At 35.6% G+C, this 18767-nt stretch overlaps 1 protein-coding gene across 1 annotated transcript in view; it reads left to right on the top strand.

Annotated features, from left to right (window-relative positions):
- The window catches only part of LOC149801054 (complement C3-like), a 351345-nt gene that overhangs the window by 308494 nt on the left and 24084 nt on the right, over positions 1 to 18767 (top strand). Inside the window, exons 32-35 of the mRNA XM_089955088.1 lie at positions 286 to 388; positions 5359 to 5436; positions 8635 to 8746; positions 14814 to 14906. Of these exons, the coding sequence (XP_089811214.1) occupies positions 286 to 388; positions 5359 to 5436; positions 8635 to 8746; positions 14814 to 14906 (386 nt within the window). The remainder of the gene's footprint in view (positions 1 to 285; positions 389 to 5358; positions 5437 to 8634; positions 8747 to 14813; positions 14907 to 18767) is intronic.

The raw sequence follows: 18767 nt of genomic DNA, 5'->3' as shown, positions 1-18767 counted from the left end.
GATCTTCATAAAAGTCAGTTATACACAGTGTGCCAGAAGATCCAAAGTCTGTGCTGTGTGTTGAAAATCATTAGTAGAAACAAAGAGGATGGAACCTGTTCTGCCAGCACATAATTTGATGGCAAAAGTCTGTGCTGTGTGTTGAAAATCATTAGTAGAAACAAAGAGGATGGAACCTGTTCTGCCAGCACATAATTTGATGGCAATTCTGGTGCAGACTCTTTGCACTTAGATGTTATTAGTGCAGATTTCATAAGTATACACAATCAAATTTCCGCTTTACAGCTATGTTCCCAAGGCAGAAGAAGAAAAGAATGCTGGAATGTCAATTGTGGACTTTGGCATACAAACAGGATTCAAGCTGGCAAATGATCAGGATCTGATAGATGTGAGTTCACTAATTCCTATTCATCAGCATATTCATTAAGCTGATATTTTGATATTTTCAACAGAATACCACCTATCAGAGGTTAAAGTTTCACCTAAGACATTAATGATCAGGATACAACATGCGCCCAGTTCTGAACAGAATAAACCCAAACGTATTGTAGCATAATGCCTCACCAGATCAGTTTCCATGCTTCAGGATTCCACAATCAAAATGAAGGAGCTTTACTCTGGGGATTCATAAAGGGTGGGCAATATCGGCATCTGCTCAGGGAAACATTTTGTTGAGTTTGCAGTATTTCTTTCCAAGTTGGGGGCACCAAAGGCAACACTCTTCTGATGCACTGTTTCATCCAGGGCAAACTTCTTCTGTCATTCAGTTCACAACTAACACAAAAAAGTCTCCAACCCTTCATCATGTTTGGATACCATTTGGTACGAAAATTGCCTATAACATGTAGATGTACCTTTCCAAGTTTTCATCTTTACTGGTCCAATTTGTATGGATATATTAATATTTTCGGTCAGTCTCAATTCTGTGACAGCGCATCCTTAGATGCAGCATAGTTCAGGAACCATTCAACATATTCTGATGCAATATGGTATATACAATATCTCATAGACCTAGATGCACTTTTTAAGAGTAATGTCTTGTCAATTTCATTTTGAATAGAATTATGTCCTTTGATTATTAGGTTAATATATTCACATAAAATCCAAGAAATGCCTATATTTCTACACTTTATAGCAAAATAGGTAAATAGGTAAAAGATTTTATTAGATTCTTACAAAAAAGTTGAACAAGATAAGTCACTATAGTTTCAGCAGTGGTGGTTTATACCATGTAAGGCTTTGCTAGGGTTTTAATACCATTCACTTAAATGGTGGGGTGTTTACACATTTAAGTCCTTGCTAGGGTTTTTATATCATTCACTTCAATCGGGTGGTGGTTTACAGCAAGTAAGGCTTTGCTAGGGTTTTAATACCATTCACTTAAATGGTGGGGTGTTTACACCATTTAAGTCCTTGCTGCTAGGGTTTTTATATCATTCACTTCAGTCGGGTGGTGGTTTACAGCAAGTAAGGCTTTGCTAGGGTTTTAATACCATTCATATTAAGTGGATGGTGGTTTACAGCAAGTAAGGCTTTGCTAGGGTTTTAATACCATTCATGATAAGTGGATGGTGGTTTACAGCAAGTAAGGCTTTGCTAGGGTTTTAATACCATTCATATTAAGTGGATGGTGGTTTACAGCAAGTAAGGCTTTGCTAGGGTTTTAATACCATTCATATTAAGTGGATGGTGGTTTACAGCAAGTAAGGCTTTGCTAGGGTTTTAATACCATTCATGATAAGTGGATGGTGGTTTACAGCAAGTAAGGCTTTGCTAGGGTTTTAATACCATTCATATTAAGTGGATGGTGGTTTACAGCAAGTAAGGCTTTGCTAGGGTTTTAATACCATTCATATTAAGTGGATGGTGGTTTACACCATGTAAGGCTTTGTTAGGGTTTTAATACCATTCATAATAAGTGGATGGTGGTTTACACCATATAAGGTTTTGCTAAAGGTTTTTATATCATTCACTTCAATGGGGGTATATAGGAATCGTTGCATCCATCCATACATCCTTCCACCCATCCCACAATCATGAATGCAATAAGCCTTTTGGTTTTTATGGATTACAATGAAATTTGGTAAATATGAAGCTCATCGCCTGAAGATGTGAAGGTAGATAAATCTCTTTGCTACTGTAATTTTAAGCTCACCTGGCCATAAAGCATGATTTGAACCAGCCTTTGAATACAAGCTTGTATCATGAAATTCTGACAGATTTTTATCATGAAAAAGATCAAAATATATTAATGATGTTATCTGGCATCTGACTGACTGACTTTGTTATCATTCTGGAGACAACATTTTTTGCATTGATTTTGATCAAACATTGAATATTTGCTTGCATTGTTAAGATTTCAAACAAGTTGAGTAAGGACCAAGGCTGATGCATATTACTGATTTGATCTTGCCTTTGATTGACTGAGTCTGTTAAAACTCTTGAGGACATATTTCTGTTAGAGGTTTTACCAAACTTGAAATATATGATTATATTATCAAGATATTAGACAAATTGTTCCGTTCAAATCCTAGGTTAGTGGCAACTGCCCTAACCTCATGAGCCAAGATGGGTAATAGGTTCATTTGAGCCGTGGTTATTTCCCTGTATGCTGAGCAAATACTCCACTTGATCCAGGATGAGAGAGACTGAGCTGTTGTATTGTCTTGTCCTGACTTCAGAGGTAGAATAAGGCGTGATCTCTTTTGACTCGCCGGCTCTGTTCAATTAAAGTTCCAATTTAAAGATATGACTGGATCTTGTAAGTGGCCTTCAGTTGATTTGTCCTGGAAAGACAGAGCTTTCAATACAAAGGTCTGGTTACCCATGGAAGGGAGATGGCTCTTGGTGATGAACAAGGAAACTGTCATCTTGTCGGAACTGCAAATAAATGGGATCTGCAGATGGGGCATGTATTTCACTAATTCTGCCAGATGTCTCTAAGGCCATGAGGAAGCAGGTCTTGTAGGATAGGTGGGCCAGAGATGCCCATGCACTTTTGTTCAAGGGGGTCTTGTTCAGCCAGGTTAACACCCAAGGTAGATTCTACTTAAGGCAGAGGGTTAAAGTTTTAGGCCATTTATACTCAAAGTTAGTGAGTAAATCAGATAAGTCCTTGTATTTCTTTGCATCCATGAAGACAAAATGTGTCAGCAATCTTATAGCGGAAGCCTTTGATCATACTAGAGTTAATTTCTTTCTTCAAAGAGCCAGAGGAAGAAATTAGCTATCTGTGAGATCGATGCCTGGAGAGGTAAAATATGATTGGTTCTGCACCACTGGGTGTAGTTATTGAAGGATTAAAAAAAACAAAAACAAATACAATTAAAAAAGATTGTGTAATAGCAGACATTAATTTTCTGTAGTTGGTGGTAAATGTCTCTGCTATTATATGCAATTCTAATGCATATGATCTAGTATCTTTGTCATTACATATTACTGCCTCTTTGCCTATAAAGAATATAAACAATTGCAAGCTTTATTTATTCATTAAAAGTTATTTATCATACACATTTATTGAAGTACACTGAAGGGTCTATTCAGAAGTACATTTTTTTATATTTCACTCCACCCCCACCTCCTGCCATGAAAATGACAGTTGGAATGTATGATCAATTCACTCCAGCGTTTTTCTTTCTTGGCAAGAATTCAAATGCAGTGTTACAGAATATTGTGAGTGTAACTAGTTTCAGTTTTAAAATGATTGCCATCAGACTTATTAAATATATTAGTCATCATATGAAGAAGTACATTTGTCAAGTCACTGTGATTCTTAGATTTTTCTAAACAGAGTTATTTCTTTTTTGTTTGGAGCCATATATATGATGCTAATTGCAGTAGGATAAATATGCTGTTTTAAAGCCATATACCACTCCCACTGTTTTATTATTGAAATCCACCACATTTAAAAAAATGAAAGATTTAAACAAATTTATTAAAACATTGAATTTTTTATGCACTCTCTCCCCATTACAGAGATCAATGGGAAGCAATGCCTAAGACATATGAGACTCATTAATACATCTGATGTCTATCTCAGGAGCTTTCTCTTCAAGGTGAACTGCATCCTCAACCATCAATCAAGGATTAAAAAAAATAATTACACAATACATCCCAGTGGCCTTAAAACTCAATCACAGGATAACTTGTGTTTGATCTTCTATGTAGAATGAGCATGATTGTTTTGTCATTTCGATTTGATATGCTGATATATAAAGTACCTAAGTTCTCAAAATACCAAGTATAACATTTTCCATTACAATCCAATTCATTTTTTAAACTTAGTTTTATTATCATAGAAGGATACATATTAAGTAAAACAATATTCAGTTGTTTTCTTTTCAGTCCCCTTAAGACACGTAAAATTTATTTTGATAAAAAAAAATCTTCTATTCTAGAAGCTAATCACTTGATCAAAATTTGTAAGTATACTAGTCTTATTTCCTGGTTCTGTCATGTTTGGGTGCCCAATGTGGTGTAAGATAGAAATGAACACAACTAGTCCCTGGCTTTCAGTTGATTGCCATAAAGCCTTGTACTTGTAATGGTCATCATCTGAACAAACGTGTTATTATGGAATCTTTGTCGAGAGATATAGCCCTTTTGCATATAAATACAATGTAATATTCATACTATTAATATATATGTATATAAATTAGAATGTTTATGTATGTTTCATGCTGTATATAAATTGGGCCTTCAGAATTTGAATGTTGTGGTAAGGTAATCTTTAGGTTGAAGAAATAAATGTTCCTAGTTAACAAGGATGGACACAATTGACCCTTTGTCCAAGGTTGGCATCTGTGAATCACTTGTTTCATTACAGAGATTCAATTAATCACCAATGAAATCAGTCAGTAGCTATGTGTATTGTTGCATAATCAAATGGAAGTGTATGAACTTTACAGACTGAGTATAGCAAATAGAAACAATTTAGTGTATAACATATAGTAATTCAGCTCATGGTAACTTCTACATTTTCCATCTTGTTTTTTTAAAAACTTTTACAATAGAATTGTGAGTCATTTCTCAATCATTTGCAAATATCCAAAACAAAACTACAGGTTTTAGACAAATACAATATAGGTTTTAGACAAATGTTATACAGGTTTTAGACAAATGCTATACAGATTTTAGACAAATACAATACAGGTTGTAGATAAGCAGATATTTACTAGGATAAGCATTCTTTGTATTTTTGAGAAATAAAAATGTATTTTCTAAAGATATCTGCTGTAACATAATGAAATCAGTCAAATCTGCTTGTTTAGTTTCATACTCTTGCAGACTAAGAAACTGAACATTATTTTACAACTGTTTACCTTGTCACTTTTAAAGCATTCTTTTTGTCTGTTTCAGTTGCTAGCACAAGAAAAAATAAATCATTTTGAGAAGCCAGGAGACACAAGAGAGTCAGTTATCTTGTACGTAGATGAGGTGAGTACATCTGCCAAACTTGGTTTTTATTTTTCAATTTATGACAGACATCCAAGTGAATAGACAGAAGCTACCAACATTTGGCAGTAGGGTACTTTATTGACACTGACATTTCATTCCCATGACACCATGGTCTACAAGATATTTTGTTGAATTATGAGTTCATTGACAAGATTGTCAACAAATGTTAAATAGTTTTAAAAAACTTGTAATGGATTTTAATTTACATGCATCATATAAAAAATAATGCAGCAAGATTTTATACTGAAGCCTCCAGCATATAATTTATTAACTTAAACTTCTCAAGCATCAGAATTCTTCTGAACATTATAGCAGTGTTTTGTAACTGTGTAACATTATTCACCAATCAGTTCAAGTGAAAATTCGTATAATGGTGTTTGCCACTAGTATAAGGATGGAGCTCTAATGGTCATGAAGTTTGATGAATGGTATAAAAGTATAGGGATGGAGACCCAATAGCCATAAAGATTCATGAATGGTATATATAAAGTGTAAGGATGTAGACCCAATAGCTATGAAAACTGATGAATGGTATAAAAGTATAGGGATGGAGACCCAGTAGCCATAAAGATTCATGAATGGCATATATAAAGTGTAAGGATGTAGACCCAATAGCTATGAAAACTGATGAATGGTATAAAAGTATAGGGATGGAGACCCAGTAGCCATAAAGATTCATGAATGGCATATATAAAGTGTAAGGATGTAGACCCAATAGCTATGAAAACTGATGAATGGTATAAAAGTATAGGGATGGAGACCCAGTAGCCATAAAGATTCATGAATGGCATATATAAAGTGTAAGGATGTAGACCCAATAGCTATGAAAACTGATGAATGGTATAAAAGTATAGGGATGGAGACCCAGTAGCCATAAAGATTCATGAATGGCATATATAAAGTGTAAGGATGTAGACCCAATAGCTATGAAAACTGATGAATGGTATAAAATTATAGGGATGGAGACCCAGTAGCCATAAAGATTCATGAATGGCATATATAAAGTGTAAGGATGTAGACCCAATAGCTATGAAAACTGATGAATGGTATAAAAGTATAGGAATGGAGACCCAGTAGCCATAAAGATTCATGAATGGCATATATAAAGTGTAAGGATGTAGACCCAATAGCTATATGAATGGTATATATAAAGTATAGGGATGGAGACCCAATAGCCACAAAGACTGATGAATGATATATATAAAGTATAGGGATGAAGACCCAATAGCCACAAAGACCGATGAATGATATATATAAAGTATAGGGATGAAGACCCAATAGCCACAAAGACCGATGAATGATATATAAAGTGTAAGGATGGAGACCCAGTAGCCATGAAGATTTATGAATGGCATATATAAAGTGTAAGGATGTAGACCCAATAGCTATATGAATGGTATATATAAAGTATAGGGATGGAGACCCAATAGCCACAAAGACTGATGAATGATATATATAAAGTATAGGGATGAAGACCCAATAGCCACAAAGACTGATGAATGATATATATAAAGTATAGGGATGAAGACCCAATAGCCACAAAGACCGATGAATGATATATATAAAGTATAGGGATGAAGCTCCAATAGCCATGAAAACTGATGAATGGCATATACAAAGTATCAGGATGGAACTCCAATAGCCATGAAAACTGATGAATGGCATATACAAAGTATAGGGATGGAACTCAAGTAGCGATAAAGACTGATGAATGGCATATACAAAGTATAGGGATGGAACTCCAGTAACTATGAAAACTAATGAATGGTATATATAAAGTATAGGGATGGAACTCCAGTAGCGATAAAGACTGATGAATGGCATATACAAAGTATCAGGATGGAACTCCAATAACTATGAAAACTGATGAATGGTATATATAAAGTATAGGGATGGAACTCCAGTAGCCATAAAGACTGATGAATGGTATATATAAAGTATATGGATGGAGCCCCAATAGTCACAAAGACTGATGAATGGCATATATAAAGTGTACGGAGGGCACTCCAATAGCCATGAAAACTGATGAATGGCATATATAAAGTATATGGAGGGCACTCCAATAGCCATGAAAACTGATGAATGGTATGCATGATTAGTTCTCAGACCCACTTGATTATCTTGTTTATACCTAGTTGCCATAACACACTGTCATGCTAAAAACATAATTTTATTTACTTCTAAACCTCACAGCATGGTTGTATTTTGAAAATAGTTATCTTAGAAACAAAATGTAAACCAAGATTTCTTGTCCACCTTAATATATGCCTGTAACAAATAAATATAAATAGTAGACAGTCCTGCTTTGAGCTGTAAAGCTATCCTGGGGAAGTGTATAAAGCTAATTGTCATACAGGCAAATAAAATGGAAGGTGGTCAGATATAAACAAACAATGTTTCACAGACTACTTATTATAATTGGCAAACAATAGCATTGGTGATGTCATGTTAAATTCTTCTGAACACTGCAACAGGAGAACCCACTAGGTTTATTTGCGTTGATTAAGTACACTAAAGGAAATCACAGTTAGGTAAATCAAAGAGATGCATGTTAAAGAATGTTGAAGAGCAGTGTTGAAGAAGAAAAGTTATTTTATATCATTGTTGTGAATGTTTAAACCACTTTTATTAAAGATTATTGGCACGTTCCTGATCAGCAGCAACATTTCTTTTGGAATTTACTCTTTATATAAAATACAAAACAAAGCAATACATGAATGTAGAGATCAATCCCAAAAGTAATAACATGTTTCAACAATCATCAACAAACCCTGTCATTAGCACTGAAGTACTTTTCTGCAATTTTGTTGCAGAGAACAATCTGCTGTTTTCAGTTGCAGATCATTTTTCAGACCTGTGTTAGGAAATATTTCTGGATAGTGATATTGCTCTGTTGCAAAAGGAGAAAAACAGCCAGTATCATAAAAAAGTAACAGAGTGTGTGTTTTATTATGAAAATGCATATTTCATGCCAGGAATCATGATTACAAAAACAGGATTATCCTGGAAAATCAGGAATGCATTTATTTTGACAGTATTAAGCAGGTGACTGTATACATGTCATCAGATGTACCAAAATATAATGGGACTGAGTGAATATGAATGTTGTGAACAGATGGCTGCTATACGGAAGTTAACCTTAATACAGTTGACTTACAGATGTTTTAACTTTGATAGATTCCAAGGTATCCAGCTGTTCTCACCTTCAAGTTTACTCTAACAAAAGTGATAGAGGTGGTTAATGAGATCCAACCTGCAGCTGTCACTGTCTACCAATATGATGACCCAGGTAAATACCTTGACTGTATCATGTGCACAAACACATAATTTATGGGACTCTATTTATAACCAAGGGTATTGACTACTATGATTAATTTGCATGCAGTATTCTCCTGGATCAGACTGATGTATTTACCTGGACCAGGCTAATATATTTACCTGGACCAGGCTAATGTATTTGCCTAATCAGGCTAATGTACTTGCCTGGATCAGGCGAATATATTTACCTGGATGCGGCTAATGTATTTGCCTATATGAGGCTAATATATTTGCTTTATCAAGCTATTGCATTTATTGTACTTACCTAATCAGGCTAATATATTTACCTGGATGAGGCTAATGTACTTGCCTGGATCAGGCTAATATATTTACCTCGATGAGGCTAATCTATTTGCCTAATTGAGCTAGTGTATTTGCCTCATCAAGTTTAATGTATTTGCCTAATGCAGCTAATATATTAGCCTATATATTGCTTGCTTAACTTACCAAGGAGAGTGTAAGAATTTTGTATCTCAGTTTAAGATGACAGCTTTATTTCTCTATCCTTCCTTTAATGGGTAGGGAGGCAGTTGGGATTGGGGTCATGAATTTTGATTCCAGACTTAGGCATTTTAAATATAATAATGCCATCTTTTTGTACACCTGTTTGTCTATCCAGTCTACACCTTTCTAAACAGCGGGAAGGAAATGCACCAATTCTTATAGAATAACCATCAACAATAGTAGTATAATGGAATCAAAGGTCAAATACATACACACAAATTAAAGTAACATTTTAAAATGTTTTGCCCCTACCAAATCTGTTGAGAGGGTATATAGTGTTACCACTGTCTGTCCATCCTGTCGCATTCCACCATGCCCTGTCACATTTTGTTGAGCACAGTAACTTTTTAAGGACTTACTAATTTATGGGGCTTTTCATTAGGTTGACCTAGATATAAATCAGTTTTAACTGTTTTCCAGCAATATTATATTGAGCTATAGTCCATGTTTTTCTTAGAACCTTACCATATATTTGGATGATAATGGTGGGAACATCCATGGTATATGGGCACATTTCTGGTTTGAGCCAAACTTCATACATGAAGTTATAGCAGGAGGATATGATACATTTAACAGATTTTAGGTTATGACCCTGGGGTGACAGTCTGAAGGGGTGAGTTGGGATATACAGTAATTAATATGGTGATTTGCCATGGTGAATTATGACAGTAGTTCAGGTCTTTTATGCTTTCATCATGAGATTGAGTTGATACTGAATGATAATGCATGAATGTGACAAATCTAGCCCCAAATGTTACAATAACTTCAGTGGTGAAAAATGTCAGGGCCTCATGTATGATGTCATGTATGTTTCACTAGATTAAAACATGCAGAGCAGCCAGGCCAGTTATTAAGTAACATTGAGGGCAGCAAGGTCAGTCATCAAGTAACATGAAGGGCAGCAAGGTCTATCATTAGGTAACATTGAGGGCAGCAAGGTCAATCATTTAATGACATCGAGGGAAGCTAGGCCAGTCATTAAATAGCAAGGAGGGCAGCTAGGCCATTCATTAAGTGACATAGAGGGCAGCTATGCCACTTGTTATGTGACATGAAAGCATCAAGGCTGGTCATTAAGTAACCAATCATCTTCAGATCTTTTTACACTCCTCTTTTCTGACACTAGAACAGATTGGGGAGCAGATTATACTTTATCACAGACAAATGAAATTGCCTTTTAATGTACTACAAACTCTCTCCTGATTGGTCAAATTTTGCATATGATGTGGTGTTTTTAGGCCCAAATAATAAATCTTAGTGGCCCAGAAACCAAATTTCATTCCACTTTTTGTCATACAAATATTTCCTGACCTATCAGCTGCAAAATTCAATCTTGCAAATATTGTAAAATTCTGTATTCCCAAATTACCACGATGGTTATTAAAATCTCTCAAAGTAATATTTGATTTTTGAGATTCCAGAAGTCCTCTACAAATTATCTCAATTTCAAGGGTAAAGTCATGAAATCAGAGACACATATTATGGTTCTATGTCCCCATATATTATGGTTCAAAAGATGGAGACAAGGTTCGAGCTGTTGTTGCAAGAGTCCATGGCACCATCACAAGCCAGTTTCTGGATAAATCCTGTTGGCTGCCTTAATGTGACTAAGTCACAATGGTATTACAGGTAAAGAAAGGACAAATAAACCAGCAGAACTTCCCAGCAGTTACCAATTTCAAATCAGCAGGTTCTTCTTACTTGGAAAAATATGTGGAATGAAACTTCCACAAACTTCAGAACATGAAACCCATCAATGGAGATTAGCATCCCTCATGTAGAACAACCCCTCTCCGTACACACATGTACACTCCTTTCTGACACTTATATTTACTCTCCTCACACAAGAGCACAGTCCCACTCTCAAACTAAAGCACACTCCTTACATTATGATTATACACTAGTACACTCAGCCCCTCAGACACTAGTACTGACCTTCCCACAGACACCATTACTCCCCTCTCCACTGACTCTATTACACTACATCCTCAAACACCAGTACACTCCAATCAGGTACAAATTCACCCTCCCCTTACACACTAGTACACTCCTTCTCTCAGACAATAGTACACTCCACTTGTATGACACAAATATACCTCACTCTTCCCCTCAGAAACCATTACTCTACTTCCCTCATATTCTAGTACGCTACTCCCCTCAGACACCAGTATAATTCTTCCCTCAAAAACTAGTAATCTTCTCCCTTAAGAAACCAGTGCAGTTCTTTTCTCAGAAACCAGTAAAACACACCTTTGCACACTTTATACACTTCTCCATGTTACAGCTGAAATGATTACCAAGTTTTCCTATTTGAATATTCATTTAATGCATTTGGATAGTGTTCATTTATTTATCAGTGTTAAATAAGGCTGCCAAATTCATCTATTCTTTCTTGTCTACTTTGCTATTTACGAACACACACACACATGCACACATACACACACACACACACAACTGCCAATCCACATTGAAAACATGGAACTCTGTGACCTAATTCTAGCTAAATGACATTTTAGATGTGTTGGTTTAATGTTTGTTGGATTCAGACCAAACTTTGAATGAATGCAGTTGTTGTTTTTATAGTTATCTTGAAACTTGGTATGACATAAAACATTCCTTTAGCCCTGAAGATGGACAATAGTTATTTGGTGTTTTGTTTTCTGATTTTTGTGACATTTTTAACACATTATTGGCTGTATCAAGCTGCAGAAATGGGAGCCTAAGTGTTTTTCCCAAGGACATTCCAAAGCAGCCAACCCAGGTTGGCCAGGGCAGGTATAAAACCCACTACCTTTGGATCATGAGCAAGACATACTAACAATGAAACAACTATGGCTCCCTTTGGACAAAAGGTGAAGAAGGTCAGAAACTCTTGTTAGTATGGTAAATAAAGGCTTTGTTGACATTATTCAATACCGTGTTGACATTGATATGACCCCTATTCTATACATATTGTCATTGATATGACCTGTTCTGTACTATGTTGACATTGATATGACATGTATTCTATACCATATTAATATGACACCTGTTCTGTACCATGTTGACATTGATTTGACCTCTATTCTATACCATGTTGATATTGATATGACCTCTATTATATACATGTTGTCATTGATATGACCCGTATTCTATACCATGTTGACATTGATTTTATGCCTATTCTATACCATGTTGATATTGATATGACACCGTTCTGTACCATGTTGATATTGTTATGACCCCGTTCTGTACCATGTTGACGTTGATATGACCCCTGTTCTATACCATGTTGACATTGATATGACCTATAATCTACACCATGTTGACATTAATATGACCCCTATTCTATACCATGTTGACATTGATATGACCCCTATTCTATACCATGTTGATATTGATATGACCCCTATTCTATGCCATGTTGACATTGATTGACCATCTATTTTATACTATGTTGACTTTGATTTGAACCCTATTCTATACCATGTTGACATTGATATGACCCCTATTCTATACCATGTTGATATTGATATGACCCCTATTTTATGCCATGTTGACATTGATTGACCATCTATTTTATACTATGTTGACTTTGATTTGAACCCTATTCTATACCATGTTGACATTGATATGACCCCTATTCTATACCATGTTGATATTGATATGACCCCATTCTGTACCATGTTGACATTGATATGACCTCTATTCTATACCATGTTGACATTGATTTAAACCCGTATTCTATACCATGTTGACATTGATATGACCCCTATTCTATACCATGTTGATATTGATATGACCCCTATTCTATACCATATTGACATTGATATGACCCCTGTTCTATATGATGTTGATATTGATATGACCCCTATTCTATACTACGTTGACATTGATTTGAACCCTGTTCTATACATGTTGTCATTGATATGACCCCTATTCTATACCATGTTGACATTGATTGACCATCTATTTTATACCATATTGATATTGATATGAACCCTATTCTATACATGTTGTCATTGATATGACCCCTATTCTATACCATACAATGTTGACATTGATTTGAACCCTATTCTATAACATTTTCTTTTCAAATTGCCATATTACATGTTATTTTATCAAGAGCACCTGAGTGACAGTAAACAGACAGAGAAATGCTGTGAGCAATGTGACTGTTTAGAATTTGGACAGGATTTACCCTTTGAGTGGTAGTTTGAATTTCAGGTGGCTTAGCACGTGTGAAGTTATTACCTTGTAAAAGAATTCAGCCTTACATACTTTTCATTTTGCCTTGTTTGTTTTGTTTGTAAAATGCTTCCACATGTGCAGTGTAAAGAATCAAATATTTACTAAGAATATTCAAAAGAAAGCATCCTGATTAAAATGTTTGGTTATTTGTTTTAGCTCCACTCCACTCCCTGTACTTAGAGATCCACAATTATATTTTCCACAGTCTGATCCATTCCCTTGAAGCATTACATACAGTTCCACTCCCTGTACACCATTATATTTTCTGTTTAGTCCTTTCACTTGACACATTAATTACAGCTCCACTCCTTGTACTTAGATATCCATGTTTATATTTTCCACAGTCTAGTCCTTTCCCATTAAGAATCAATTACAGCTCCACTCCCTGTATTTAGAGATCTACCCTTATTATTTTCCACAGTCTGATCCTTTTTCTCTTGAAGCATTAATTACAGCTTCACTTGCTGTACGTAGAGATCCACCCTTATATTTCCACTGTCTAGTCCTTTCCTTCGAATTATTAATAAGTACAGTTCCATTCCCTGTAGTTAGAGATCCACCCTTATATTTTCCACAGTATAGTCCTTTCCCATGAAGCATTACTTACAGCTCCACTCCCTGGACTTAGATATCTACCCTTATATTTTCTTCAGTCTGGTCCTTTTCCTTTTAGCATTACTTACACATAGCTAGCAGCATCAATAAATAAAGAGTTGGTCACAGCTTCAAAGACAGGAAACTTTGTGATGAATTTAACAAGAATTGAGAGTGCATATCTGCCATTCAGAAATTTAACTAGGAACCTCCTTCACAAAGTCAAGGCTACATGCTACTTGACCTAAAGGTCATGGCGGTCTAAGCTTATAACATGTACTCAGATGTGATGATTTCATTTTCATTTGATTGAGGTTGCACAAATGGAAGAACTTACTGCAAAACTTAACAAATTTTAGAAGTCACCATTGGATTTTTGATGAACGCAGTTGTAGTCAAAACAAAATTATTCAGGCCTTGAAATCATAAAACTTCTAAGACCAAGTTTGAGCCTGTGAATTTGATTGAGAGTGAAAAGTCAATCTCAGACTCAAGCTTAGTTTTATGATATCTGGGCCAGGTTTTAAAGAGAGTACATCTAGAAGTCTCATTTCTTTTTCTGACAGAGAGTACTTTTTGAAGTCCGATTTCTTTTTATTAATGAGAGTACTTTTAGACATCCCATTTCTTTTTATCAAGGTATGTAAAAAAAATAGGAAATTTAGTTTGTTTGCTTATTACTTATTTCAACATTAGAATTTGTTTTCCAGACAAAAGATGCACAGAGTTTTACAATCTCATGAGTAGGTCCAGTGGAGAAATTCGCAAATCATGTGAAGGAAGAATTTGTGAATGCCTTGAAGGTTAGCACAGCACATGTGAACTTAAACGTTTATTTCAGGCAATAAGTCAGCACTGTAATTGATCACTTCAAATAAATTACTCTGCTTTAATGTTGAAACCTCTGAAACTTGACATTTAAGATAATCTACACATTATTTATGTTTTCCTATTCTGGATTGCACTTCATGTATGATAAAGACATTGACAAACAGTTGCCATCTTTGCTTCCCTCCAGAGATGTCATATGGCAGATAACTCTCCCATATAATTCCAGGATGCAATGAATAATATAAAGATTTTAATAATACATGAAAGAATATTTCTTAGAAAGTCCAAATTGATGTATAAAGTATCCAGAAAAGCCATTCCTGTCTATCTAAGCAATATCTTTCACCAAAGAGATGTTGATGATACTCCAAATTTAAGGTCCATAAGAAGCAAAAATTACATAATACCAAGGCCAAATAAGGAATTGTTTAAAAAAAGTTGTCAATATACTGGTCCTCTGGTATGGAACAACATTCCCAGTGATATAAGGCAGCTCCTAGTATTTCTTCTTTTCTTAATCATTGTCTCAAATGGATGAAATCTTTAAACAATTGAACAGTTCTAGTACAATAAATACTGCCTGCTTTTCTGTAACTTTGCTTCATTTTCACAGTTGAAGTTTTCAATGTAGGATGATATTTTATATTTTATATATGTTTATGTTTTCACAGATGCCTGTGCATGTGTTCCAGGCTTGATAATTTTATTTTTAAAATCAATTATTTAGTGTCAGGTCAGATTCTACACATTATGTTGTATATACTGTATATATTGTACATAACAAATAGAAGGCCTCAATGTAGATTAGTTCTGTAACTAATATGAGTTACCTTCTCTAAATAAAGTCTTTATTGCTATTATTATTATTACAGTGTTCATATCACATTTTTATGGAACATCACCTGTAGGTAGAGGCAGAGTTGTATTATTTTTGGACACTGTAGATCTAGGCATCAGATCACTGTAGTCAAAGTGTGATTCTCCTGTCCACATCAAATGTCCAGTGTCCTCAGAAAATTTTCATCAAGTAAGTCAACTATACTTTTACAAGGTCAAGCAGTGAAAGGTCAGGGTTACTGGCACCAGCATTTAATTTTTGGTTATATGATGGTCATAACGTTTGTGATGGCCTGTTGTTGGTCATGCATCAGTTCATTAACATATGTTTGTTACTCTTCCTACACTATTTAGATTACCTTGAAACCTGATACACATTCCTCCCAATGACTAGTTTGTTCCTAAGTGCAAATGGTACAGCTCAGATAGCCAATATTGCTATTACAGCAGCCATCTTGAAGATCTTGTTACTGCTTCTCCTCCTGAACAGATGGTCATGTCAGCATGGGATATTCACTAAAAGATCCCTTGTGATGTGTATTCGGTCCTAAATTGTTGTCGTTGTTGTTGTTATAGGGTTTAATGCCATTTTTCAGCACAAGATAGGCTATACATGGCCACCAGTATACTTGGTGGAGGAAGAACCCTGGAAAAGATTAGGAAGAACCATGGACCCACGAGAAGCTACTGGCAGGCTTTCTCACGTACCATCGTTAGCCGAGGCTGAGACTCAAACTCATGCAGACAGAGGTGAGATGGCAGTGATTCATAATGGTGAGTGCTTTAGACCACTTGGCCACTCTGGCTCCCCCTAAATTGTTGTCAATCTGACCATCATTATGACCACCATAACAACTATGTTGAAAATTTATGATCACAATTCCTCCTTGATGGATGGCCATTTGGGGAAAGAGTTTTCACCAAAACATTTCTTGTGATGTCCAGTTGGTCCAAAATGAAAATGGCGCCAACCTGCCAACACTTATGGCCACCATGGCAACCATCTTGAAAATGTTATTATCTCTGTTTCTAAAGAAAACTCATTGACACAAGGTTTTCAACCAGAAGACTACATATTGTATCTAGTCAGTCCAAAATGAAAGTGATTGCTGATTCATTCACCATCAAAAAATATTGTTAGTATTACTCCATCTGAATGGATGGTCATATTGACATGAGGTTTTCATCAAAAGACTTCTTATGATATCTAATTGGTCCTAAACTGTAAACAGTGCTGATCTGATGTTCATTCTTTTCACCAGAATGGCCTTCTTGAAAATTCTGTTATGGCTTCTCCTTCTGAATGAATGGTCATATTGGCATCGAGTTTCACCAGAAGACTTTGTCTCAACAGATGTTAAGATGATTCAGATGATGAGCTGATTTAGCTTGTATTTCTACGAGCTATTGCCCAAGTTTGACTTAAAATATTCATCTTACTGAATTGTGAAAGCTATAGAATTTACACTTTCTGTTTGGTTTCAATCTAATTCACTGTGAAAGTTCATCTTTAGAAAAGCTCTGATGAGTTTGTTGATGACCAGAGTTATGGCCCTTGGACAACTTAGAAAAGCCTTCTGAGATGTAAACACTCTAGAATTCACATATTTGAATATTTGATTTAAACCAAATTGGCTGTCTGGTTTCATTTTGTCAAGTTCAGATGACTTTGATAATAGGTCAGGTTTTGACTATTTTATGGTGTTTTGGCTTTTAAACAACTTAGAACAGAAATCTCACTTGAATGTGAATTCTCCATTTATCTTTCATATGAACCAAATTTACTGTGTAAGTTTCATCTTAACAAATTCTAATATGACTGATGACAATCAGATTTTTTACTATTTTACAGAGCTATGACTCTACATTTTGGAATAGGCATCCCTGTGGCGTGTGAATACAATGGTAGTCACATTTATTGTTGGAATTCAACCACATTTGCAAATGATGCTCTTCTCAACAAGGTCTCAGATGAGCGCAGTGATGGCCAGATTTTGTCAGTAGATTTTAGAGTTATCTCTTGACTTACTTGGAATAGCCATACATCATATGTTTTTTGAACACTTGAGCATTTACATTGTTTTGTTAATTTCAGTCAGATTTTTGGGTAAGTTTTGTCTGCACAAAGTGTAAACACATTTTGATGATCTGCAGGTTTTGAACATGTTTTTCAAAGTTCTGGCCCAGGGTAGACTTATAATAACTTAATGTCTTGTGAAAACAAGCATTCACAGTTTTTCTTTTAATCATATTAGCTAGAAGCTTCAAATTAGCAGGATCTTAGATGATATTGATTTCAACAACAAAAATTGGTTCATGTTTTACTGTTATTGCATTTTACTGAATCTACCCAGTTCCCAATACACCAGCCAGTGGACAGTGCCTATTAGTGACAACTTTTTGTAAAAAGGCAAATATGATATAATAAAATTAGAAAAAGGGACCATAAACATTGTCCTTTATTGGCACGTGTTCTTCATAAAGAGGGACACAAAAGGGACCATAAACATTGTTTTTTATTGGTATATGTTCTTGATAAAGAGGGAGACAAAAGGGACCATAAACATTGTCCATTATTGGTATGTGTTCTTGATAAAGAGGGTGACAAAAAGGATCATAAACATTGTTCTTTATTGGTATGTGTTCTTGATATAGAGGGAGACAAAAGGGACCATAAACATTGTTCTTTATTGGTATGTGTTCTTGATAAAGAGGGACACAAAAGGGACCATAAACACTGTTCTTTATTGGGGGGTGCATGGCCAAGGCCTGACGTCCCGCTTGCCAAAGGAAAGTGAAGCGTCTCTCATAGCCTCTCCTTCCCAGGTGTAGTGATCACCGCAGGACCACTGTCTCGCTCTGCGGGCCGGGAGGTTACTTGCATATGGCCTCTCCTACACTATTGTGTCCACACCAGCACCTTCACATGGTGCCCCCTGTTTTAACAGAGCCTGCTGTGTGGCGCGACCGAGTACCTGGCGGTATAACTGGGTGGG

Source organism: Sinohyriopsis cumingii, chromosome 4 (genome assembly GCF_028554795.1).
Source record: "Sinohyriopsis cumingii isolate HCF-2022 chromosome 4, ASM2855479v2, whole genome shotgun sequence".
In the NCBI taxonomy this organism is placed as follows: domain Eukaryota; kingdom Metazoa; phylum Mollusca; class Bivalvia; order Unionida; family Unionidae; genus Sinohyriopsis; species Sinohyriopsis cumingii.
This window is presented reverse-complemented; position numbering and strand designations above follow the sequence as displayed.